This window comes from Brassica napus, chromosome C9 (genome assembly GCF_020379485.1).
Source record: "Brassica napus cultivar Da-Ae chromosome C9, Da-Ae, whole genome shotgun sequence".
Classification (NCBI taxonomy): domain Eukaryota; kingdom Viridiplantae; phylum Streptophyta; class Magnoliopsida; order Brassicales; family Brassicaceae; genus Brassica; species Brassica napus.
Genome location: NC_063452.1, coordinates 56,445,999 through 56,472,457, shown reverse-complemented (window position 1 = coordinate 56,472,457; position 26,459 = coordinate 56,445,999). Strand labels below are relative to the sequence as shown.

The 26,459-nt window shown below is 39.1% G+C and overlaps 3 protein-coding genes, 2 long non-coding RNA genes and 1 pseudogene across 10 annotated transcripts; 3 read left to right on the top strand and 3 right to left on the bottom strand.

Annotated features, from left to right (window-relative positions):
* Positions 1–4,563: 4,563 nt before the first annotated feature.
* LOC106426186 (tRNA (guanine-N(7)-)-methyltransferase-like) lies at positions 4,564–7,989 on the bottom strand. 5 transcript variants are annotated; one of them, XM_013866894.3, is made up of 10 exons: positions 7,732–7,989; positions 7,600–7,656; positions 7,418–7,493; positions 7,082–7,161; positions 6,934–6,983; positions 6,737–6,821; positions 6,549–6,647; positions 5,779–6,430; positions 5,266–5,537; positions 4,564–4,993 (listed from the first exon to the last, which is right to left on the bottom strand). In XM_013866894.3, the coding sequence occupies exons 1-8, from the start codon at positions 7,987–7,989 to the stop codon at positions 6,203–6,205; spliced, it is 933 nt and encodes a 310-aa protein (XP_013722348.2). In that variant the 3' UTR covers positions 4,564–4,993; positions 5,266–5,537; positions 5,779–6,202. The 5 variants fall into 5 exon arrangements, with proteins under 5 accessions (XP_013722348.2, XP_013722320.1, XP_048625036.1 ...); XM_013866866.3 differs by lacking the exons at positions 6,549–6,647; positions 6,737–6,821; positions 6,934–6,983; ... (2 more) ...; positions 7,600–7,656; positions 7,732–7,989 and having other exon boundaries at positions 4,633–4,993; positions 5,779–5,974; XM_048769079.1 differs by lacking the exons at positions 6,549–6,647; positions 6,737–6,821; positions 6,934–6,983; ... (2 more) ...; positions 7,600–7,656; positions 7,732–7,989 and having other exon boundaries at positions 4,633–4,993; positions 5,724–5,784.
* A 109-nt stretch (positions 7,990–8,098) lies between these two features.
* BNAC02G07380D lies at positions 8,099–9,637 on the top strand. 2 transcript variants are annotated; one of them, XR_007328998.1, is made up of 5 exons: positions 8,099–8,337; positions 8,417–8,559; positions 8,717–8,844; positions 8,937–9,046; positions 9,118–9,637. It is a non-coding gene; the product is annotated as an uncharacterized BNAC02G07380D (long non-coding RNA). The 2 variants fall into 2 exon arrangements; XR_007328997.1 differs by having other exon boundaries at positions 8,111–8,559.
* A 251-nt stretch (positions 9,638–9,888) lies between these two features.
* On the top strand, positions 9,889–16,774 carry LOC106426117 (annotated as a pseudogene).
* A 1,063-nt stretch (positions 16,775–17,837) lies between these two features.
* Positions 17,838–20,027, bottom strand: LOC106426184 (chromo domain-containing protein LHP1-like). The gene is made up of 6 exons (XM_013866893.3): positions 19,545–20,027; positions 19,316–19,341; positions 19,132–19,218; positions 18,343–19,047; positions 18,211–18,271; positions 17,838–18,107 (listed from the first exon to the last, which is right to left on the bottom strand). The coding sequence occupies exons 1-6, from the start codon at positions 19,851–19,853 to the stop codon at positions 18,060–18,062; spliced, it is 1,236 nt and encodes a 411-aa protein (XP_013722347.2). The 5' UTR covers positions 19,854–20,027; the 3' UTR covers positions 17,838–18,059.
* Positions 20,028–20,217: 190 nt separating this feature from the next.
* Positions 20,218–22,565, top strand: LOC125593090. Its single transcript, XR_007328999.1, has 2 exons — positions 20,218–20,918; positions 21,009–22,565. It is a non-coding gene; the product is annotated as an uncharacterized LOC125593090 (long non-coding RNA).
* Positions 22,565–26,139, bottom strand: LOC106426120 (protein DETOXIFICATION 25). The gene is made up of 9 exons (XM_048769081.1): positions 25,894–26,139; positions 25,089–25,373; positions 24,162–24,703; positions 23,988–24,074; positions 23,850–23,906; positions 23,517–23,755; positions 23,258–23,376; positions 22,935–23,021; positions 22,565–22,849 (listed from the first exon to the last, which is right to left on the bottom strand). The coding sequence occupies exons 2-9, from the start codon at positions 25,353–25,355 to the stop codon at positions 22,754–22,756; spliced, it is 1,494 nt and encodes a 497-aa protein (XP_048625038.1). The 5' UTR covers positions 25,356–25,373; positions 25,894–26,139; the 3' UTR covers positions 22,565–22,753.
* Between the last annotated feature and the right edge of the window lie 320 nt (positions 26,140–26,459).

Sequence of the window (26,459 nt, the reverse complement as noted above, 5' to 3'; positions counted from 1 at the left end):
CCTTTTGTAACCTTTCGGATAATATAAAGAGCAAGACCTTCTTAAATTTGTTTGGTAGTGCAATTTGACAAAGAAGTTAACACATATAAGTTCATAACACAAATTTTTAATACATAGACTAAACACTGGACGACTAACTGGACGACCTTCTGGACGACTTACTTGAAGGTCTTCTGGAAGACTAAACACTGGACGACTAACTTGAAGGTCTTTTGGAAGAATAAACCCTGGACGACTAACTTGACGACCTTCTGAACGACTTAATTGAAGTTCTTCTGGAAAACTAAACACTGGACGACTAACTTGAAGGTTTTCTGGAAGAAAAAACCCTGGATGACTAACTTGAAGGTCTTCTGGACGAAAAAACCCTGGACGACTAACTTTAAGGTCTTCTGGACGACTTACTTAAAGGTCTTCTGGAAGACTAAACACTGGAAGACTAAACACTGGACGACTAACTTGAAGGTCTTCTGGATAAAAAAACTCTGGACGACTAACTGGACGACCTTTTGGATGACTTACTTGAAGTTCGTCCACGTCATTTCTTACATTATGGTTTTGTATGGCCAGTTTCCTTACATTTTGAGCATCTATAAACCCTGTGTTGCTTCCGAGGTTTGCGTCCTCTCATCCTGGATAGCTCCAACCAAGATTGTCATCTTAGTTTCTTCTGTCTTCCCGGACCATGCTTTACACCCGGAGGAAAGCATGTGTGTTCCTCAACTTGTTGTCCAACACAAGGATATATATTCTCTAAGTATCCTGCAAACAGAAAATCCTTTGAGTACACTGGACATACAAGTGTGGAGATATGCAAATCAGCAGATGTTCCAGTAGCTATAGCATGAGAGCAAGGTATTTTCTCCACTGCATAGACACCACAATCACACTTTCCATGTTCCAAATCAACCACACAGTCTATTTTGCCACATTTCACAAAGAATCACAACCCATCAATTGGTTGTGCCGTCATCGTATCTGCTATCTCCGATCGAACAGCAAGCAAGTATTCAACACCTCGACTATGTTGAGTTGGGAGACTCAAAGCATCTTCTCTCCTTTTCCAAAACCACTTTCCTAGCCTCTCCCTTATGAACTCCAACAGGAACTGAACCGGAAATCCTCTAGCTCGCTTCAGAGCAGAATTAATAGATTCATCGATGTTGCTTGTCATTATGTTGTACTTGTCCCCCTGACAATAAACCCTTGACCATAGGCTGACGTCGGCATTCTCCAAATACGTTGCAAGGTCCGGGTTTGCACTCCGTATCTCAGCCATGTACCGGTCAAAATCTGAAACAGTATGAGCATAAGCAACACCTTTCACCAAGTACAAGAGATGTTTCCCTTTATACTTTTTGACAATGTTATCTTGAGGGTGATAATAACATATTCCTCGGGTTGCCCAAGGAAACACTTTATCACACACATTTTTAATGGTCGTGTGCCGGTCGGAGACTATCACCAGAGGCTGCTCATCAGATACACAACTAGCCAATTTTGTGAAAAACCATTCCCAAGAAGGTTCATCTTCAGCATCTACGATCCCAAAAGCCAATGGAAATATCTGAAAATTCCCATCTTGTGCGACTGCAACTAACATAACACCTCCATACTTCCCACTTAGGTGAGTCCCATCCACCACAATGATCATTCTCTGATACTTAAAACCTTTGATAGAAGCTCCAAAAGAGAGAAATAGATGCTTAAATCAATTGATATAATCAAGTTCTATAGCCGTGATAGAATCGGGATTTGCTAAGGAGATTTGCTCGAGATATGATGGAAGACGCGAATACCCATCTTCTGCTGATTCTCTCACCAATGTTTGTGCATATAAAAGTGCTCTGTATGAAGTGGTGTAATCAAGTGTCATGCCAAACATGTTATTCATTGCATCAGTGATATGCTGCGGATTCATCCCATCAATAATTACAAACACGATCAATGAAAAGCCTACCAACATACTTCAGAGTACAATGTCTCCGCTGAGCGAGTCGGTCTCCCACTGAGCATGTATGGTTTTCCACATACTTTGTTACCCAAAACGTGTTTGTCCCATGTTTCACACTCGCTCTGATCTTCCATTGACAACCACTAACCGGACATGTTGTCACAAGGAGAATTTTTGTTGACTTGTATATTCTGAAGGAGAACCTAAACCTCACTGCTGTCAACCGCAGCTCTGAAAGCAGTGCATCCTTGCTAACAAAACTCTGGTTGACATAGATATGTTACCATTCGATCTTCGTCCTTCAATCTTTTTGAAATCTTCAAACCACATATCATCATCTTCCTCATCCTCATCTTCAACATTTCCATAAACACTGTAATCCTCACCATTCTCGTCCACTTCAGCAACAATAGAGTTATCAGCATCCTCCTCCCCATCATCCTCCTCCCCATCGTCCTCCTCCCCATCGTTCTCCTCCCCATCATCCTCCTCCCCATCATGATTTTCATCTTCAACCAAATCATCATCATCATCATCTTCAAAACATTCATCAACTTCATCAGCTTCATCAGCTTCTTCCCTGAACTCTAAAACCGTTTCCACCTTGCTACGGCTTTATACACAAAGCCGTACTCCATGCGTTTTGGTTATCTCGAGCAAGTTTTGAACTTGTCTATCACTTGTAACATGAATAGGAGGGGTGTCTGGAGCCAGCATCATTTCTGCTGGTAATGAGTAGGTTATCTCCACAGATTCTGTGCTTATGTCCAGGTTATAATCTTCTTGAGCTATTGCAAGAAGTTCAGCATGTGTCGAACCTTCCCCCCAAAAAATGATTCTCGCTCCTTTGACATTATCAACCACAAAATCCCAACGGCAATCTTTCAACAACCATTCTTCATACACTGCATGTAACTGACGCATCATCGACAAAAATTCAAAATAAAACACATTAATAAACCATAGAGAAAATGAAAGTTTACTAGACATTGACGTAGACGACATACCAGTAAGTTGTCTGGAAGACTTACCAGTAAGTCGTCCAAAGAGGTCATTTTTGCAATTGAATTTTAAATTGGATGACTTACTTGTAAACCGTCCAGCTTTGTTTTTTAAAAAAAAAAACTCTAGGCGACTTACCAGTAAGTCCTCTAGGATAAAACGGGTTAATTTTGCATTTGATCGAATTGTGTCAGATATTTGACTTTTTCTGGATGACTTACCAGTAAGTCGTCTCTGGGTAAACAAAAATTTCAATATTTTATTAAAGCTAGACGACTTATTTGTAAGTCTTCTCAGGTTAGTTTGCAATTCGAAAAAGAAACTTAAATATTTAACTTTACCCAGACGACTTACTTGAAAGTCGTCAAGGTAGACGACTTACGAGAAAGTCGTCCGAGATAATCAAGGTTTAACCAGAATCTAGGAAATAAATCTGGACGACTTTGCTTATCATAGACGACTTTCAAGTAACTCAGACGACTTTCAAGTAAGTCGGACGACTTTCAAGTAAGTCGGACGACTTTCAAGTAAGTCGTCTTACTTGACGACTTCCGTGGAAGTCGTCTGGGAAAAGTTAAATATTTAAGTTTTATTTTCCAATTGCAAAAGTAACTTAAGATGACTTACCAATAAGTCGTCTAGCTTTAAAAAAATATTGAAATTTTTGTTTTCTCGGAGACGACTTATCCAGGAAAAGTCAAATATCTGACACAATTCGGTCAAATACAAAACTAACCCGTTTATCTAAACTAAGTCGTCTAGGGTATTCTCTAGATTTTTTTTAGCAAACAAAGATAACGACTTACAAGTAAGTCGTCCGTTTGACCAGAAGACTTACCCGTAAGTCTTCTACAGCCAGACTACTTACGGGTAAGTCTTCTACGCGAACAGATGTGGAAATTTTTTTAATTTCATACCTTAAACTAGTGAGATGACTTCCTTAGCACACAGAGTCTTCTCCAACCACACAAAACCTCAAACGAAAGTAACCCACCAAGAATAGTATGCTTGAATGGCTCTATCAACCATAAAAAAAAATTGAATCAAAAGCTTGAGTTTTTTGAATGAATATGGAGGCAAAGTGAAAGAGATGTTGTTTTTAGTTCATAACAAATGAGAAAGAGAGAGTGTAAATCGATTTGAGGTGCATTAAGAGCTTCAAATTGGTTGCTCATGGTGGTTGGTGTATTGATTATAATGACAATCTTGTAAATACTTGAAGATGATGAGGATGAGAGAGTAAAAATGTCATTTTCGAAAAAAAAGAAAAAAAAACTAATGGCATTTTCGTGAATAATATGAACTTGTGGAGTGAATAGGACAAAAGAAAAATCCAAAAAAAATCATGAATTAGTTTTAGGTTTGACTTTGAGTTTTGAGTCAATTTTGCAAAAAAACCCTTCATTTATTGTTCTTATATATATACCTTAAGCCAAACCAAGAAACATTTTACCCACTAAACAAAAGTGGATAAGTATTAACGTGACCGATCTTAATCACACTTAACTCCAAAAGAAAAGGAAAGAAGAAGAAAATGAGTGGTTTATTGAAGATTCTCCATCAGTAATAAAAGATCGTTTTCAAACAAGTGGATTTTTGTATCCGACTACCAAATGAAACAAACTTTATACATGACAATGTAAAACAAAAGAAAAGCTTGACAATACCAAACCAAGAAAGAAAGATTATGACATTCTAGCCTCTTATAAAGCTCACAATAAATATGTAACATTTTCAGAGACTTAATTATTTATTGTTGTTACATAATGATAATGTATGGTCTCTGAATTGGATTATATCTTTTTCAGGAAACAAATCACTTCCATTTCTTGAAGAATTTTCCCTTGTGCTTCCCAAACATGCCATGCTTCCAGCGTTTCCCGAATTTTCCGTGCTTGAACTTACCGTGTTTGTAATACCCGTACCCATAGCCGTGACCGTGATGGTGACCATAGTGTCCATGGTGGTGAGAACCAACTGCTGCAGCTGCCACACCCGCTATCATCCCTCCTATACCTCCGTGGTGGTGGTGGTGTCCTGTAACATTTATTTGGTTTTCCTCATCAACATCATGCCTAAAGGTCTCTATAATTCCAAACGTATCTGCGTTTGCGTTTACAATAAAAAAACTACTAATATTTTCCAAATATAAAGATGTTCACTATTCTGCGTTATGATCTTTGGCAGAAACAATACATACTGTAACAAAAAAAAGCAAACACAAAATAACTTGAAAACCTAGCTAAATGTGGTGACATTTGTAAGAGGAAGAATGTAAATGAGATTGAAAATACTAGAGTGAGACTGACCGGGATAACCGTGAGGTGGATAACCGGGTGGAGGATAACCACCATGTGGAGGATAAGCAACAGGTGGATAACCATACGGAGGAGGAGGAGCAGGATATGCATAAGGAACTCCATAACCATGATGACCGTGATTATTATAACCATGATGACCGTGAGGTCGGTAGCGTCCACTTGCATATCCTGCTAAGTGGTGGAAGAATCCTTTGTCACTGTGATTACGCTGATCCTCCCCCATTTTCTTTTTCAAACTTAGACCTCAGACTAGTCGACCACTGTAAACAAAATATGAACACACCTTGACGTTAGATAGTGAAGACAAATCGATAGACATGCATGCATGTTCATAAGATAAAGAAAATGATAAGAGAATAAGAGCAATAAACATGGACATAAGAAACTGTAAAACAGCTTAAGGATTCTCATATTCACAAGACTGAAAAGATGCTTAACACACAAACCCTATAGTATAGTAAGAAACCAGAAACAAAAGACAAAGATTGAAGATTTGCGTACCAAAGAAGCAGAGGAAACGCTTGAGATGCTGCTGATCAAGAACGAGCCGTAGTTTCCACGCAACGCGTTTCCTTTTACTTATTTTTTTCACAAAATTCTTCAAGATAATGTATATTAATTACACTGACCTAAGTATATGCCATTTTGTTGTTGTTTTGTCTGAAGACCGACCGATTATGAATATTTTAAATCTTACACATGAAGAAAGAAATAAAAATCCAAGAATTTTATATTATGATAGGATCTGATTCTAGACTGTCTAGTCAAAATTCACTCGCATAATCCACTACATATTTCTTATATTGTACTACTTAAAATTGTGATAAAAGCTGAAACTTATGGGGCGTTTCTGTAAAATAAATCAAACTGCTCAAAAACATGTGAATTTTGAAGCTCTAGCTTTTCTCTATTACACGTTGATGGTTTATTGAAGACTACCAATCAATATCTTCTTCTGATATAGTCTTCTGTAGATCCTTGCACCTTCGAGTTCAGCGTGAATCTCTCGTTCAGTTCGTATACCCATTGGGTTTTCCCTTAACCAACCTTCCTCTGTATCGACTGTGTCCACATGTTCAAGAACCTTTGCTTCCTCGTCTAACTGATCTCTCATGTCCTGAGCTACGTCGAGCACATCTGACTGCACAAATATCTGTTGCAATGATTCGTTAATTAGTAGTCTAACTCTAACCTATGAAACAAACCGGTAGCCATTGGAAGGTAAACGAAGCTTTTGAAAGTGCGGAAACTTGACTAAGCAAAGACTTTACCTTTCCACCGGGTTTTAGGTTTTTCAGAATGGAATCTACCAAAGGCTTTTGCACAACACGTCTCTTGTGATGGCGTTTCTTGAAATGTGGGTCCGGACACTGCGTTTAATTAAAACATCAAAACAAGAACTTGGATCAGCACATGATAGATACAGGCTTGTAGATGTTCACAGCTTTTCACACTTTACCAAGATTGAGACAAACTCCAACGGTCCACGGTAGCTTGATATAAGATGATCAAATGAAACCATGGCATTTGCAAAAATGAAGTGTCTGAAACACATCCACAAGAGATATATATATATATCAAAGAAGTTAAATCAACAGAGTATTCAAAATGCTAAAAAGATGTTTTCTAAGATTTTTGTGGAATGCAAGAGATTACGCGTTAGAAAGTCCCAGCTCGTTAACCCAAAAGTTAGCACGCTTGACCAGCTGCAAAGAAACCGAAAATACATTAAGCAAAAAAAAAAAAAAGCAGATGAATGGTCAAGTGAATTGGAAACAGTCAAAAGGAGCTCAAAGAAGCATACTTTCTGGCGTATCTCCAACCCCAAGTAGTTGCCTGAATCAGCATTCTTCTTGGCTAGCCACAGGAGGAATCTGCCACTACCTGTCATACAAATCATAAAACCATTTCACAAGGCGGAGGGAAAGTTTTGGTATTTACAAGTTAAAACACATTTCAAGCACGAAAGAGACGTTACAACCAGAAACAATATAGAGGAGAGATATTTGAAATGCCATGGAAAGAGATGAAAGATTCCAACTTTTCTACCAAAAGTCTCCCAGTGTGAAATATAAACTCAACTTAAAGAACATAATCTATCAAAAGCTCCCACAAGTCTTAAGTAAAGCTCACAAGATACCACTTCCAATATCAACCATAAGAGGTAGCGATGGATCCTTATACACTTCCTCCCAAGCAGGAACTGGAGCTGGCGTCTATATCAGATATACAAACATTGTAAATCAGTCACACTGTTTGCCACATCAATACAGAAAAGAAAAGATGTCATAAAGCTTAGCAACACCACCAACATAAACTTACAGAGAAAGAGGAACTGAGAGGGTTAACATGCTGTCTGATTCTTACATGACCCACTTCCTGCAAACAAAAAAATGTAAGCAGAAGAAAAGAAGAAAGAGAGAATGAAGATAAAGAGAGATGAAAGGAGGATACTTCAGATATCTTGTACTTGAGGTTAAGGTCGGCATACTCCAAGTCCACCAAATCAGTGCTTCTCACTTCCTTTACATCGAGAGAAGCTGAATTAGACGCCGACGACGCGGAGGTGGATGCTCTGAATTTGCGCCTGCTCGTGAAGATAAAAGGTGATGAAGCCAAGGAGAACACACTCTTCGCCAGAGAAGAGGAAGAGCACGCTTGAGTTAAAGAACCCATCTTTTTTTTTGTTTCAATTGGATTCGACGATAACATAAAAGTGTTTTTTCTCACTGTTCTTCTGTCTGCGTCTTAAACCCCCCCCCAAAAGAGGAAAGAGAGAGAGCTTTTTTTTGGTGTAAATGTTAAGAAAAAGAGAGAGAGAGAGAGAGAGAGAAAGCTGCTTCCTCAATCTAGAAACCTTTCAAGAGTTTTGTACTTAAATTGATAAATATCAAAATTACCGGGGTGATTCTGTAAATATATTAACGACTTCAGAAGCTCCAGCTCTCTCTCTCACATTCACTGAACAAAACGATGGCCTCGGCGATTGTTCCGTCGCTCAGGCTGAGTCCCAGTTTATCCGACGCCACGTCACCATCGTCTCCCTCTTCCTCCGGCGACGTCATTAAACCCTTGTTTTTTTTTTTTTTTATCATTGGATCAAATTCTGAGACTATTTTAGGATTTAGGGGCAATTCAGGAGACTACAGGAAGCTGGAGGTAACTTTGGATGAGTACGATGTTACTGCAGCTGTTGGTTTTGAAATGCAGCCGGTTTGGTTGATCCAGTCTACTGGCGTGGCACTCACTCTACGCCCTCGTCTTGTTCTTGATTGAGTTACCGTAAGAAGTCTCATAGTGTACAATGATTTTCGGACTCATTGGATTTTTGTTTGTCGATAAGATAGATAAAACTTGTTGCTTTGTGGTCTTATTATATCAGACTTAGCTGCTAGTTTCAGTTGTGAATTCCGGTAACCTTGAAATACGTCACTTACAGGTCAAAAGGATTGTCTTTGATTGGACACTCAGTCTCAGCTGGAGGATGGCTTGCTCGAGTTTACCTGGACGAGTACGGAAACGCTGATATCTCCTTTGTTGTTCACACTGGGTACGCCTCACTTGTAGGTAACAAAAATGTTCATTACTTTTTCAAGAGATATTTCAAAAGATGTTGCTTGCCAAGTTTTGAAACTATGTTGGATTTGTATACCGTGTAGACCACCACCCAGAGGGCTATCATGGGTTGATCAAACAAGAGGTCTTCTCCATTACGTCGAAGAGCACTGTGCAAAAACTGTTTACACTCCTTGAGCTGTATTGCCGGGAGGTAGTGTCTCTTCTTCCAAACACCATACATGTGTGATATTTGTATCTAAACTTGGAATCTTGAATCGATAGTCTATAGGTAGATACATTCGTGGAGCTCCTTTAGTGGACAAGGCAGATGCAAATCTTGATTCTGATGAATCGATCTCAGCGCTTACTATAGCATTGGTTTCTTCAGGGCCTAGTTTGCGTGCTCGTTTTGTAGGGCAAGGATATAAGCATGTTTGTGGAAGAGCTGACATGTGGTACCTGAGGTTTCAGCTCATCTTGAAGGTGCACTTAATCTTAGCTTCAACGGTGTTTACCACTCGCCTGTTGGTTCAGAGTTCAGACGAAGAAACCAGACCTTGGTATATGGTTCACCGGTTATTTTAAGAGACTGGATTCACCACCTCCTTGAGTGACTATTAAAAGTATTCATCTGAACTTCCCTCAAGATTTTTGTTATCTCCCATTGTTTCTATCTCTTCACCCTCAATTCAAACTCTGTTTACACTTTAAGATCAAATTCTATCAGATGCCATTAAGTATGTAAAGATATATGATTTTGAAGTTGGAAACCATTTTCGTAAAAGTATCTTTCAAGGTTCCAGATTCAGAGAATCACTGGATGATGATACTTTATTGTTTAGGCCTTTACTTTGCCATAGCAGTGAGGACAAAAAGCTTTGACTTTTGACTCTGACTCTGACTCTACCACGTGTGGTTAGAAAGTTGGAACCTTTGACTTCTAACGTCTGAATATCATTTTCATGGTGATAATAGAAACCTGTGCACTCTATTGTAGCAAGGAGGAGAGAAAACTTGACGACTTTCTGTGGTAGAAGCTTGGACAGAGAATCCATGGCTTATCTTCCTTGTCATTCTTCACCTTCTTCTTCTTCTTCTTCGTGAGTTTTAGAGGAGAAGATGTGCGTAAAACATTCGTGAGCCATCTATTCTGCGAGCTTGATCGGATGGGGATCAATGCGTTCAGAGACGATTTGGATCTCGAGAGAGGCAAGTCAATCTCCCCAGAGCTTGTAGACGTGATCAAAGGCTCCAGGTCGTGGTCTCTAGGAACTACGCCGCCTCAAGCTGGTGCTTGGACGAGCTCTTGAAGATCATGGAATGTAAAGACGCATTTGAACAGACTATCATACCCATTTTCTACGAGGTTGATCCTTCAGATGTGAGAAGACAGAGTGGCAGCTTCGGTGAGGATGTTGAGAGTCACAGTGACAAGAAGAAGGTGAAGAAATGGAAAGAAGCTTTGACGATACTAGCTGCTATTTCTGGTGAAGATTCTCGGAATTGGTAAGTTTGTTTAGGTTTTTTGTTTTGTTTTGCAATCTCTCATTGGTGTATTTGAAAGTTAATACAATGATGAAAATTTGTATGGTATAGGAGGGATGAGTCAAAGCTGATTAAGAAGATCGTTAAAGACATTTCTGATAAACTGGTTTTCACTTCATTGGATGATTCAAAAGGGTTGATTGGAATGAGTTCCCATATGGACTTTCTGCAGTCTATGATGTCTATAGAGGACGAAGATGTTCGAATGGTAGGGATTTGGGGAATGGGTGGAGTTGGGAAAACTACGATTGCTAAATACTTATACAGTGGACTCTCATGTCGATTCCAAGCTCATTGCTTCATAGAGAATGTGAAGGAAGTCTATAACAGATATGGAGTTAGGCATTTTACAAGGAGAGTTTCTATGCAGAATGTTTGGAGAGCTTTCGAGGGATTGTCTAATCTCAAGCTTCTCAACTTCTATGACCTTGCATATAACGGAGAGACCAGAATGCATCTACCTGATGGCCTAAGTTATCTCCCACGCAAGCTTCGTTCTCTACACTGGGATGGATACCCTTTAAAGTCTATGCCTTCAAGATTTCATCCGGAGTTTCTTGTTGAATTTTGTATGAGTAATAGCCATCTCCAAAAACTTTGGAACGGAGTCCAGGTAAATTCTCCATAGTAACTGCAGATCCTTGCTACTTTTGTTATTGGACTATAACCATTTCATGTAAAAAAAAAATTGCAGCCTGTTGGGAAATTGAAGAAGATGAATCTCTCTCGTTGTAAATACCTAATCGAAATTGGATATTTCAGGAAATGAAAGACTGAAGTCTCTCCCGGTAAGCATTTCTGAGCTAAGATCACTTGAAAGGCTCAACCTCTCTGGCTGTTCTGTACTTGAGAGCTTTCCACCAGAAATATGCCAGACAATGAGATGCTTGAGGTGGCTTGATTTAGAAGGGACCGGTATTAAAGAACTGCCTGAAAACAATGGTAATTTGATAGCCCTCAAGGTGCTTCAAGCTAGAAGAACAGCGATAAGACGAGCACCACGGTCAATTGCGCTACTTACCCGTCTTCAAGTTTTAGCAATTGGGGATAGCTTCTATGTTTCAGAAGGTTTACATTCTCTATGTCCTCGCTTATCAAGTTTTGATGACTTGAGAGTTCTGTGTCTAAGCAACATGAACATGACAGAGATTCCTAACAGTATTGGTGACTTATGGAGTCTATCAGAACTTGATTTGAGTGGTAATAATTTTGAGTTCATCCCCGCGAGCATCAAAGGACTCGCCAGGTTGAACATACTGAATTTAAACAATTGCCAGAGACTTCAAGCACTGCCTGATGAGCTTCCACGGGGTCTCCTCTATATCTACGCACATGGCTGCGCATCGCTAGAGTGATATGCTACAGAGAGTGTATGTGAGGAAGAGAAGAGAAAGGGAGAACAGAGGAGAGGAGGAAGAACAGAGTGTTGGCCGTTAGAGTTTGATGACGTGGATTTATCCTGTTACGAGTACTAGAGAATAAGGAGATTGTACTTGGGCTTTGGGATATAAAGGGACCCAAGTGAGAGAGGATAACTGTCAGTTAGAGAGTCTTGGGCTTGCCCTTGATTGAGGAGGATTGTAACTGGCTTAGCACTTCGGCTTGTGAAGTCTAAGAGGGGCGGTTGGGTGGATCTTAATCAATAAAAATCATAGTTCTAACAAATTGGTGCGAGTGAACGCTCTGGATCGAGAACCATCGCGACGATGACGAAGAGGACGAAGGACACCGGCGACGGTCAGGCGGATCCTCCGGTGACCTTGGATTTACTTGCGGCGACGTTACGAGATCAGTCGACGGTCCAGATCGAGACGAATCGGCGGTTCACCGAATCTTTTTTTGAACTGGAGAAAAACGCGAAGGAGATGGAATCGCGAATCGAAGCTTCGATTGAATCAAGGATTGAAGCGTGTTGCGAGAAGATGTGTGCGCGGTTGGAGAAGAAGCTCTCTAAAGCGATCGACGTTCCCGATGAATCACCTCCACCGTATCGTCATCCTAACTATCAGGTACATAACGCAAACTGGGAACCTGGCCGTAGTTTTAGGAATGAGGATGCGGTAGATCGAACCTCGATTGTTGGTAACCGTGAGAGGATGTAGAAACGAGTGGAATTACTTGTGTATGATGGTTGTGATGCGTATGGATGGCTAGCTCTTGCAGAACGTTTTTTCAGGATTGGCGGTTATGATGACCGAGCTAAATTGGACGTGGTCTCAGTAAGTTTAGCAGGAGATGTACTCAGCTGGTTTAACAGTGAATCACATCGAAGAGGTTTCAGAAGCTGGATGGAGTTTAAACACAAACTGATAGCGCGATTCAGTAAGGAGAAGTTCAGGGACCCTAGTCAGCCATTCTTTGCGGTTAAAGAGACTGGTACTGCAGCTCAGTATATCCATGCCTTCGAAGATCTATCAACATTGGTGACTGGTCTGACAGATACGCAGCTCGAAGGGATATTCATGAATGGGTTAAAACCTGAAATGAGAGAAGTTGTAACGATGTGCAAACCAGTTGACTTGGATGAAATGATTTCAACAACATATCAGATGGAAGACAGTGTTTTATATAAGGTGGTGTGTAGAGAGCGACAAGCAGAGAGGAAAGACAATTCAAAAACAACGTCTATCAAATCTTTTTCCTCTGGAAAGAGTAGCTCAGGATGGACTTTCAAGCCGACGCAGGCGAAGCAGACTGAGACAGGAGGACAGAGACCGCAATTACGATTGACTGAAGCTCAGATAGCAGAGAAAAAGCGTTTGGGACTGTGCTTCACCTGTGATGATAAGTAGTCAAGGCAGCATTTGTGTCCCAACCGTATGCTCCAGGTTTTGACAGTCGTAAATGGAATGGAGATGAAGATAATGGATTAATCTCTAGTTGAAGTAGAGGAAGAAACAGAGGATACTGAAGCTTCGACGATGGCACTTTCTTTGAGTTCATTCTTGGGACAGTCATGTTCCACTACAACTAAACTGAAGGGGGCGATAAAGAAGAATTCAGTGGTGGTCATGATAGATAGCGGTGCGACTCATAATTTCATCTCACCTTTGACAGTACAGAAGACCAAGCTTAAGGTTATGGAGAATACGAATCTGCGTGTCTTGCTTGGAACGGGAATCTCAGTTCAGGGGACAGGAGTGTGTCAGAAGGTGAATGTGGGGTTACCGTCTATGTCTTTTGAAGCAGATTTTGTGGTTTTGGAGTTGGGTAATGTTGACGTTATCCTTGGAGTGGAATGGTTGAGAACGTTGGGCAAATGTATGGTGGATTGGGAACAGAATGAATGGTCTTTTGTCTATGAGGGAGCACCAGTGATTTTAAGAGGTGATCCAACGCTTCATGCTCAGACCGTATCTCTTAAATCATTCACAGCAGATAACACGGTGTGTCACAAAGGAGTTGAGATGAAGGTACGATCGTTGGAGGAAAGGAGTGAGACAGTGAAGGAGTTACCACTACCTATTGCTCAGACGTTGCAGCACTATGCCGGGGTATTTCAGAAACCGGTAGGGTTGCCTCCAGTCAGAGGTCGGGAACATGCAATTGTGTTGTTGGATAGCTCTAAACCGATAAGCGTGAGACCTTACAGGTATCCTCACGCACACAAGGAAGTGATGGAGAGAATGGTTAAAGAGATGTTAGAGGAAGGGTTGATAAGACCGAGCCAGAGTCCGTATTCAAGTCCGGTTCTGTTGGTTAAGAAGAAAGATAATTCACATCGATTCTGTGTGGATTATCGTGCATTGAACAGTGCTACAGTTCCAGACAAGTACCCAATCCCAATGATTGATCAATTGTTGGATGAATTACATGGAGCTAAGATCTTTTCAAAGTTGGATTTTCGGGCTGGGTATCATCAGATACAAATGCAAGAAGAAGATATTGCGAAGACTGCATTTCGTACGCATGATGGTCATTTTGAGTTTTTAGTGATGCCTTTCGGTCTCACTAATGCTCCGGTCACATTCCAAGCCTTGATGAATGATCTTTTCAGACAATATTTGCGGAAGTTTGTGCTGGTATTTTTTGATGATATCCTCATTTACAGCAGAACAGTGGAGGATCACGTGAAGCATTTGGAGCTGGTTTTGGATATTTTCGTGGAGCAGCGTCTGTTTGCGAACAGGAAGAAGTGTGCGTTTGCACAAGAGAAAGTGGAGTATTTGGGACATGTGATTACAAGCAAGGATGTTTCAACTGATCCTCAAAAGGTGATAGCAGTGAAACAATGGCATAATCCAAAGTCGGTCAAAGAGTTGCAAGGATTTTTGGGTCTCACTGGCTATTACAGAAAGTTTGTTCAGAGCTATGGATCGATTGCTAAGCCGTTGACAGAATTACTGAAGAAGGAGCAGTTTTTATGGTCAGATTTTCTCAACGGGCGTTTGATAAGTTGAAGCAGGCAATGATCTCGGCTCCTGTATTGGCACTTCCGGATTTCAATAAGCTATTCATCGTCGAGTCAGATGCCTCAGGCATTGGGTTGGGAGCAGTTCTTATGCAGGATCAACATCCAATAGCGTATTTCAGCAGGGGATTAACTCATAAGGAACAGCATAAGCCAATTTATGAAAGAGAACTAATGGCAATTGTGATGGCCATTCAAAAGTGGAAACATTATCTCTTGGGTAGAAGATTCATTGTGAGGACTGATCAACAGAGCCTAAAATACTTGTTGGAGCAGCGAGAGATAATGCTTGACTATCAGCGTTGGCTTACGAGAATCTTGGGGTATGAGTTTGACATTGAGTATAAGGTTGGCAGTGAGAATAAGGTGGCAGATGGGTTATCTAGGATTGATCACACTGATGAGGGAAGACTGACTCTGGACTTGCTAGCACTAACGGTTCCTTCTACTTTGGAATTGCAAGATTTGTATAAAAAAATTGAGAAGGATGAGACTATTCAGAAGTTGATAAGGAGATTCAAGAATGAAGAACAAATGAAAGCGGTGTTTACGTTGGTCAATGAGCGTTTTTTCTTTAAAAACAAACTCGTCATTCCTGCCAATTCCAGGTACATTCAGTTGATTTTGCAAGAATGTCATGACAGTGTCATGGGGGGCATGCTGGGGTTTTGCGAACATTACAACGGGTTCGGGACCTGTTTTACTGGCCGAAAATGCGTAAGAGAGTGCAGGAGTATGTAGCGGCTTGTAGTGTGTGCCAAACGTATAAATCTTCAACTTTTTCTCCTGCTGGGCTATTGCAGCCAATTGAGTTACCCGTGCAGATTTGGGAGGATGTGGCGATGGACTTCATTGAAGGATTACCTACTTCACAAGGGGTTAATGTGATTATTGTGGTAGTAGACAGGCTCAGCAAATATGGCCATTTCTTGACATTACGCCATCCTTTCACCGCTGTGGACGTGGCAAACAAGTTTACTCAAGAGATTATTCGATTACATGGCTATCCTAAGTCTATTATTTCGGATCGCGACAGAATCTTTCTCAGCAAATTTTGGAAGGAGTGTTTCAGGTTATCGGGAACTAAGCTGCGTTTCAGTACAGCGTTTCATCCGCAGTCAGATGGACAGTCTGAGGTCTTGAATAGATGTTTGGAGACTTATCTGCGTTGCTTTGCTTCCACACATCCTAAGACATGGGCAAAATTTTTGACTTGAGCGGAGCTGTGGTATAATACGGCATATCACACGACATTAAAGTGTACCCCTTTCAAGCTTGTTTATGGTCGCGATCCTCCTCACTTGCTTTCAAATGAATCAGGATCGACTGTAAATTTTGAAGTGGAGTCGGCGTTCAAGGAAAGAGATAGAATGTTGGGGTCGATTAAGGACAATCTATTACGGGCACAAGAGCTGATGAAGAACAACGCTGACAAGCATCGTCGTGATTTGGAGTTTGAGGTAGGCACTTCAGTTTATCTGAAACTGCGGCCGTATCGACAGCATTCTGTTGCTCGTCGTGTGTTTCAGAAGTTAGCTGCGAGGTACTACGGTCCATTTGAGGTGATTGGGCGAGTTGGGCAGGTAGCTTACCGTCTGAAGTTACCTGAATCATCTCGCATTCACCCGGTCTTTCACATATCACAGCTTAAACCGGTGATTGGGAGTACGACAGCAGTTTCGGAGTTACCTTCTCGGTTGGATGATAATGGTGAGTTGGTTATTGAACCAGAGGAGATTCAGGATACTCGTTATGATGAAGAGGGTCACTTAGAAGTGTTGATCAAATGGCGTAATCTTCCGGATCATGAGATGTCTTGGTTGAAAGCTAGAGAGGTGAAACATCAGTTTCCAACTTTTTTCACTTGAGGACAAGCTGAAACTCGTGAACGGAGGTATTGATATGCTACAGAGAGTGTATGTGAGGAAGAGAAGAGAAAGGGAGAACAGGGGAGAGGAGGAAGAACAGAGTGTTGGCCGTTAGAGTTTGATGACGTGGATTTATTCTGTTACGAGTACTAGAGAATAAGGAGATTGTACTTGGGCCTTGAGATATAAAAGGACCCAAGTGAGAGAGGATAACAGTCAGTTAGAGAGTCTTGGGCTTGCCCTTGATTGAGGAGGATTGTAACTGGCGTAGCACTTCGGCTTGTGAAGTCTAAGAGGGGCGGTTGGGTGGATCTTAATCAATAAACATGATAGTTCTAACATAGAGAGAGTATCTCATGCTTCTTCAAGCATCGTTGTTTGCGCAAGCTTGTAGCGAGCAACTGTTACAAACTGGATCAAGAGGCACAGAGTCTCATTCACCGTAACGTGCAGCTAGACTCAGCAAGACCAGAACACTTGTACTTTCCTGGAAGAGATGTGCCATCTTGCTTCAGTCACCAAACCATGGGACCTTCGCTAAGAATACACGTGCCTCAGAGTCAATCATCATCTGATATTCTGGGATTTTCCACCTGCATCATGATTGGAGGCAATGGGCAGTGCTCCATGAACGATGTCAAGATACGTTGTTCTTGTATTTTAAAAGGAGTTGATGCTAAATAGCTGGTTGTTATGGATGAGCTATGGTATCCTGATCCAAAAGCTTTCGCAAACATGACTTTTGGATCAGATCACCTTCTCTTGTTCAGCATAACTTGCATGTCCATGGGAGCTTACAACGAATTCTTCTTTCAGTTTTCAATCGAGAACACAAAAAGAGATTCTTCTAACCCCCTTGTAGAGGTTAAAAAATGTGGGGGTGCACCTCATTACGTTTAAAGACATGTTACAAGAGCATGATAGCAGCTCATCCTCACTACTGTTCTCTGAGAACATTTACAGTCCTGATTTGGAGTTTTCAGAAGCATTCGATGACGCAAGAGTTCCGAAAAGAAGACTACACGAGGCACATTACTTGTACAAGAAGCAACCAAATCCCAAGAGGATCAAGTTTCTTCCTGTTTCTTCAGCTCGAAAGCGATATTCCAAATTACATCAACCCAAGGTTACACCAGAGTGAAAGTTGTTTATTTGTTATAACTTTGTAAACACAAGTATATATCGATTTGATCTTATATATTTTGATAGCATCAAAGCGTCATGAATTTTGATCTTTGAACAAGCAAAGCTTTAACATAATAAATCTCCACCAAACTAAAAAGCAAATACAAATCTGAAACCTCCCAGGGAATACAACTTTGCCACTACATCAACTCTACACTAGACAAAACTTAAAATCTTTCTCTCTCTACCTACAAGTCCTGTATACAAACAAATTCTTATCTTTCGGGATTGTACTTGAGATGTTGCTCGTAGAATTCAATCAGCTGGCGTCAACAACAAAAAAAACACAAAACAGACGAAGCTTTTAGAATCTTCCTAATGAGTAAAAAAACGCACAAGAAAAGAGCTATGAAAGTATTAAATTACCAGAAGAGGATTGTGAGCCTTGAGGAATCTGTTGTCAACCATCACTTCCTCCCCATCAGACCTATGAGTAGTAGCAGCCAAAGTAAGTAAAATTCAAATGTGAAGATTGACCACAAGAGTGAAGAGACAAACCTCAGAGCCAAAAAGGTCACCAACACGTCTTGTACATTGTTCGTCACAGACGAAGAAAACTTCACCGGTTTGAGGATCTTCGCAATATCCAGCTCCTCCACCTTGCTTTTCTGAGAGAGATTGTTATTCTCCAACACACCAGGATACTCGTTCCCTATCCTCGCGACTCCACCAAAAGAGTCTAACGTAGCCAACTCTTGCGTCACATTCTGATCATTAGTAGCTGTTGTTGTGTGGTTGTTGTTGTTGTTACTTGTGGATGCGTCTTGTTTGAATCTTTTCACAGAACCAGACTTCCTCCGCTTAGCACCTATGAACTGACTGTTCTTAGGATAAACCTTGAGAAGCCCATTTGGTCTAACATTATCAACGCCTCCTGGTCCCCTCAGCTCGCTAAGGGTCGGATCGTAATCTTTCTCCTCTCCAACCATCCCAACACTCCTCCTGCTGTTAGCTTCAACTTGGTTGGCTGCTGCATAAGCAGTTTCCCCATCTCCTGAACCGCAGAGGTCGTTAAGTGGACCACGAATGTTAGGAAGGCTGGAGTTATTAAGAGATGTGAAAGAGTCTGATCTCTCAGAAGCATCATGTGATGTAGTAGATATTAAACGTTGCTGCTTCTTCTTCAACTGAGTATTAGAATTAGAACCTCCATGATGTTTGCGCTTCCTTCCTGGCTTCCTTCCAGGCTTCCCTGGCTTCAAACTTTGAAAACAAAGAAAGCAATTTTCATATAACTTTGAAACAAACCAATCGAAAAAAGAATGATAACATTAAGATGCAATTTACCTTCCTTCGAATGCATCTATAACATCAGCGATAGACTGGAGATTCTCTTTAGGCTCCCATGTGTTGGCAGTTTCTGGCCATCCACGCCTTACACAACAACCAGAGTTTTTAAAAACTTATGTCAATTGAAAAAATAAGCATATGTTTTGATCAAGAAACTGAGTGTAGGTTTGAAAGAACTCACCATTTAATTAGATACTGGACCTTTCCCTACAATCAAACCCATAAAACAGATAAGAACATATTAAACATTAAAGCAAGCATTGAATCAGATTCTGCTTAATTATAAAGGAGATTTCTTTCCCTCATAGAATTCAATGTTCTGCTAAGTTAGTTAGGTTTCTTACAAATGAATAAAAGAGACAACTTTGTAAGGAACAAACAATGTAATGGAAAAAAAAAAAGGAGCTTACTTTACGAACTCTCTTGCGACGAATAGCTTCGATTTCGAAAAACCCTTCATCAAGCTTTGGCCTTTCCTCTTTCCCTCCTCCTCCGTCTTCTTCATCCTCTTCGTCTTCGTCGTCTTCTTCTTCCTCGTCCTCCGTACGCCTATCATCACCCATCTCGCGGAGAACTGAATCTGCACCTCCGCCGTCGTCACTGCCAAACCCACCGTCTCCACTTCTTTTCCCGCTTCCTCCGGCTGTTTCCACCGCCGTCTCCGCCTCACCAGCGTCGTTCACCACCTGGGGTTTCTTCTTAACACCTGCCCCTTTCATTATCTGAGTATCCGAGCTCAATCTTTTAATCGTGTCCTCCTCTTCTTCTGCGAGATCAGAGAAGGAGAAGGAAAGATTGAAACTTTCCCAAAATTTTGAGGTTTTATTTTTGGAGGAAGAAGACCAGACCCGTGTGACCTGAATGAAGACCAGCTTTCTCCTTTTTTATTGTCCTTTTTTTTTGGTTATATCTCGATAAAACATCAAGTTAAAGAGATAATTATAACAAAGTTATACAAAAATAATAAATACTGTTCAGTTGAAATTTTTTTTATTAATGACATGATGATGTTAATCCAGGCAGTATTTCAGAGGTGTTTTAATTATAAACTCGAACCGATCCGGATCCGAAAAAAACTAACGCAATTCGCGTCGTAAATTTACAAGTACCTATTGTGTCTAAATGTCAAAGATCCGAAAGACTCGACTCGAGAGGAACCGGCCCAAACCCGACCCAAAAATCCGAACTCCAAAACCTATTTAAGAATGTCAAAATAAATCAAAATTTATAAACTAATCCAGCTCGGCTCGGATTTTTACGAGTACGAGTGATGTTTTCTAAATTTATTTAACGATCGAAACTTGATTTAACTTGTGAATTATATTAGTTTATGAATTTGATCTTTTTAGAGTTACATTCACATAATAGTCTGTACATATACATATACGCTAGGTTTTTTTTGAGTCATGATTAACGGGCGCTGATACCAATGACATAGCGTAAAACATCCTTCCCAACGGAAATCGAACTAGGGGTGCAATAGAACTATTCCAAGCACTAAACCATTAGCTCCAACTTACCGTCGGTATGCTAGGTTTTTCCAATGTTGGTTTTATATTTTTGTATAAGCATGTGTAGCGTCTACTCACGAGATTACATGGTTCGTTCATTACGATGCTATGTTTTTCTTATCTTCCAAGTTGTTTCATTACTATATTTCTGTTCACTGGTTACCACCATTTTGTACATAAACATCTTTGTTAAACTGCGCGAACATGAGAGAGTATGTTCTTCAGTACCATAATGCGAGAAAGATTATGGATTTGCTTGATAAAGGGGAAAAGGTAATTAAAAAAGGAATGGAACAATATTTTCTTTTATTATATAAAGATATATTTGTAATTCTCATGCATATGTTTTTGAAAACATTGAAGTTGATTGGTAACATCTATTACTACAACACTTTCCTCACGCCTGCAACCATCTTCAAGCTCGACAGGGACATCCGCAAGACCGCAACATCATCACCTCCTGTCGACATAAACAAAGCTTCCACAACTTAATGACGGTATGGAATTATGGATTAGATGATCCCAATCTTCTTCTTCCACCTATCTACGTACTGCTTCTCTTGTTTTTTTCTTCTTGTTTTTTTTGGCAGAAAAAAATAGTTCTACCTCTTTGCTTTGTAAAATTAAACTTTTCATTTTTAAATGATATTTACATTTAGCAGCCAAAAAAATTATTACTGCATCGATAAGAAAATTTATAATGAAACGTTGAGGTCATATTAGTCTGAGAGCTGTGTAGCCATCATGTTTCAGAGTTGGACTAATCATTGTAAATCTTGAGATTTTCGACGCTTAGAAACTAAGGTGGATACATTGTCTTATAAATTTTGATATAGAACAAATAATTCTGAAACTTTGTTTTAATATTGTATATTACACGGGAAAAGACAACAAATAAAACATACTGCAATTAAAATCTGTGGGTGGTATTGGAGGATGCTGCATGCCATTGATTTCATTATCTTTATTTTCATGATTTATAGCTTTGTATCTCTCTTATACAAAGAAAATTAATAAACCACATGTGATAAGGATTGGATTCTTGTCAGTGTATTCGACGATCAAGATAGCTAGCGATTTGCTGTTTCTCATTGAGCATTTGTGTCCGAACGATGGAGATTCTTGATGATTAGCTCGAGATTTTCCCTCAACATAATTAATTTGAGCTAATAATCATATGTTTTGTCTTTGTGATTTGCAAAAGGATACGAATGTCATGAAAGTGCTTCCTCGTGATTTTGGATATACAGTTTCATTAGGTTAATTGTTATTATAGGATTCACACTCGTTTTTTAATTTAACAATGGCGCTTCTTTTAAAGTTGTTTGTACAATTTCAAATGGGGATGAAAGAAGAAAACATGTAAGCTTACTAAAAATTTAGCTTTGATTTGACATAAACAAATGAGTTTCTTATCAAATGGTAAGGTACTGAACTTCTTGTAAACTTTGAAATATAGTATATAAGAGTTCTTTTGAAAACCCATGATTACAAGTACTCAAACAATTCAAATTTTCCACAATCAAAATACATATATATCCAATCAAAACTCAAAGTATATTAAAACAAAACAACTAAAAAGATAGCTTTTGCTCAAAAAACAAGAAAAAAGATAGCTAAGAGCACCATTAACGCACCCCAAATGGGTGATTAATTTTTTTTTTTTTTTTTCTTCTGATTTTTTTAAAAAAAATTAAAAACAAACCAATCGCGGGCCGCCACGTATCAGTGGGGCCCGCGAAACAGTGCTAGCACCGGTGCTTAATTAAACAGAATAAGCACAGGTGCTTAGTTTTTGTGTGGATCCCATCCGCTATTATATTAATTTTTTGCTAAGCACTCCCCTCTAAGCACCTCCATTAACCATGCTCTAAGAAATCTGAACAACAACCTTTTTTGAAAAATCAAGAAAAAAGAAGGAAGATAAACCTTATTAACCTCTTTTTCAAAGTTATGAGAGTTGCACTAACCTAATAATGCAATCTCAACAAAGGTATTTTGTTTTCTTACGCGAATGCAAGAAATTACAGAACACCGTAAATATTATATTTCAAACGATAAAAAGAATATTGTAAAACTTCTTAAATGATTTAAATATATATGTATAATCACTTTCTCTCTTCATCTCTCGTCGTGATAGTACTCGGTTCTACAGAAGGTGACTTTAGAGTCCAGGTTTTCATACGCTCGTTCGTCTTCTTAACCTGTAATTAGGTCAAATTCAACTTTTAATATATTGAGTTTGTGCTCAATCGAATTAATTAAGGAGTAAAAGACAAAGTAAATTACCTCCATTTCCCAATCAGTTTTGTAAATAACATAAGACAATATCAACGTTTGCATACCAACTCCAACCAGCATTCCTGACCACAGTCCCTGCAATTAAACGAATACAATATTGGTTAATTAGAATATAAATAGTTTTTATAATGATTATAAACTAATAATAATTGACATATAAATTCTTTTAAAAAAAATTTTCCCTTTCCAACTACACTTTGATACAAAAAAAAATATTCATCGTAAAATAGTTTTTTAGTTGAATAAATTTAACATTCATTAAAAAAAAACTAATAACTAGTGAAACCATGTAAGAGTTTAGAGTTACGGACCTTAACACCAAAACGGAAAATGTTGATAAGGATGAACCCAAAGGGAATACCAACTCCATAATAAGTTCCTAAGTTCACAAATGCTACCACACTCTGCATCCCTGCTCCAATAGCTACTCCTGTTTATATTCAAAAGTATTTTTTGTGGTTAGAATAGAACTTTTAGTTATACTTATACCTTATATTAATATATATATATATATATATATATATATATATATATATATATATAATAAAAGGGTTTTGAGTATTTACTAACCAGAGAGAATGGGTTGGACGATGTTTAAGAGTATGGATAGGCTAAGGACGATGGAGAGATCAGCGACTGCGTCTGAAACTTGGTGGCTATCGGAGAACAAATACGAAATCTGACCACCAAATGCTAAGCACAGAATAGAACATAACACACCAATCACCGCTGATACCACAAGCACCACTTTTATCGAGAATCTCACTGCGTCGGCATCTCCTTTTCCCAATTCGTTTGTTTCAGGGTAAAACATGATAACTAATAGATTGCAACATATAATATAGTATTAACAAATAAATCTAATACAAAATATCTTAAAATTAGTGTAGATAGTTTACATACCATGCTGCACCCAACAAGCCTAAGCTTATGTTCATCTCCCAAGTGTATATATATTGGCTGTAAAATGGATTGAGGATGTAGTTTTTAAATGGTATAATAACATTAGATATTTAATTTCGTGAGGATTGTAAGTAATACCATATGGAAAATGCAGAAATTGCAATATTGGCATCCTCTGTATATCCAGACATTAAGACAATGATGCTCATATACCAATACTCTAAGCTGTCCAAAGCAAAAAAATAAAAATAAATAAATATAACACAAGAAGAGTCATTAGTTATCATGTTTTACCCTGAAAAAAAAACTTACCAAAGCATGAATCCAGAGGAAATGGATAACTTGAGCATTGGGAAAAGATCAACAAAAGCAGCAGTGCTGAAGCCTGTCCAAGTATGCGGGCACCACCCTCCAAACACGTACACAAACTCGGCTATTACCACTGTCCACGAGCTTATATTAAGTCCTAGAAGCGCACCATGGATTCCCATCCCCATCACGCTCACGCACCACCACGTGGCCACAATGTCCACAACCAAGGCTACGGTCGAGAGAACGCCTATGATGGCGTTCTTCATCTGCGCTTGGAGATACATTTGGATTGTCATGGTGAAAACGATGCTGTATAGATAAGGAATGACCCAAGGGTAGATCTCGTCTACGGTCTTGGTGATCTCAATGTTTTGGCCAAGTAACCGAAGAATAGGACCCGCGAAGATGATGAAAGGGACAAAGAGAGTGGCTGTAAAGGTGTCTACTATCCAAGAACGTTGTAGATATATCCCCATCATGTGGTATTGTTGTGCTCCGTATGCTTGTCCACATAGCGTCTCCGTCGCACTCGACATACCGGCCTAACACAAAAAAAAAACCATTTTTTATACACACATGCGTTTCAATCATACAATATTGTTTCCATCATAACGATACTCATTCGTTGTTTATTTTTTTTATTTTTGGTTTTGCAATAAACGATGTGAAATAGATGTTTAATCTTTTTCCCGTTTACTATATATTAGGACATTAATTCCTACCTTCAAATCAACCACCACGTTTTAGTTTAGTGTTTTCACAAAAGTATTTTTTTTCTTACTTTTCTTTGCGTTATGCATGTTTCCGTTTACAATTATTTTTATAATGAGAAATGTTTGTACTATTCTAACATATGATGATATATACTAGAGATGTCGATATGTCGTCACCTGGATTTAAACCGATCATGGACTGTAAGGTGCTTACCATAACACCATAGATGAAACGAATGAAAGTGCTCTGAATGAGAGCATAAGCAGCAAGACCCGTTTCACTGGAGTGGCCAATGAAGGCTTGAGCTACCACTATGCAACCAAACGACATCACTCTGAACAAAGTTGATGGTAAAGCTATTCTCCACATCTTTCTTACTTCACTCCAAATCTTCTTTCTCAAGTAGAGACTCTCTCTCCTCTGTTCTGTCTCTGACGCATTTAGCAGTCTCTCTTCCATTTCTCCGCCACCTCTACTCATTTCCCCCCTCTTTAATTTCTATGAACAAAAATTAAACGTTATACTAATTACTTATATAGACATGTCACAAAGATAAATTAACCTCCAATCAAAACTTCATATTGGTTTTAGAAAAAATTGTTTAACACAGCTATGCAAATGCGACAGCGATTAGAGAACTACGAGCATGCACAATGGGAGAGTAGTTCCATGAGTTTCTTAGAAACAATATAATAAAAAAAAAACATAAATTGAAGAAAAAGAAAAGAGAAGAATATGATCGATTTTTCTATGAGAGACTTTCAGCAAACATGTCATTTTCTTGATGGTCAATATTTTTCAATGCTAAACTATATTTTGAGAAACTCCATTAAAAACTAATCGACTATGACGGCCTAAATATATCTAATTCTCAAAAACTTCTTTTTTTCATTTCTTGATATAGGGTTTTCTTCCCCATATTCATCATTAGATATCTATATATATATAAATGTGTATGTATATACATCTTTGTAGTATACTCTACAAGATTTTAAAAGGTATGGAGTGATTTACTTACCTGTCGAACTTGGTTCAAGTGGAAAGAGTCGGAGAAACCAAGAATAACAACAGCAACAAAATTATTTTCTGAGAACGGAGAGCGAAATTATGTATTACCGAGAAAAATCAAAGAAGAAGAAGAGAGGCAAGAGGAAATTAAGTGTGATCTTCTTCTCTCCCTCTCTCTCTCTCACTCTGGAAAATTGTTGTGAGACTATACTAAAATGCGTAGCTATATATAGTGAAAGACCGAGAAAAGAGAGAGTAGATTTATACGACGTGTATATACAGACACTAAAAATGCATATGTCTTCTGATGTGAAAACGTTAGGGAAAGGCTGTCGTTTTGTGCCAGGACAACAATAATGTGAAATTTTAGAAACCAAGTTTTGATTCTAATTTATGTTGATTTTTTTCTGTGGTCTGTTACTGTTAAACCACTAAATTGTTTTTTTTTTGTTTATTACGAATGGATCAAATCTCATATGATACTTACATTTCATTTATGACAATATAACATACATTGTTATCTCAACTACAAAGATTCAAAATAAATGGTTACATTGCGCTATGTTTCTGATGAAC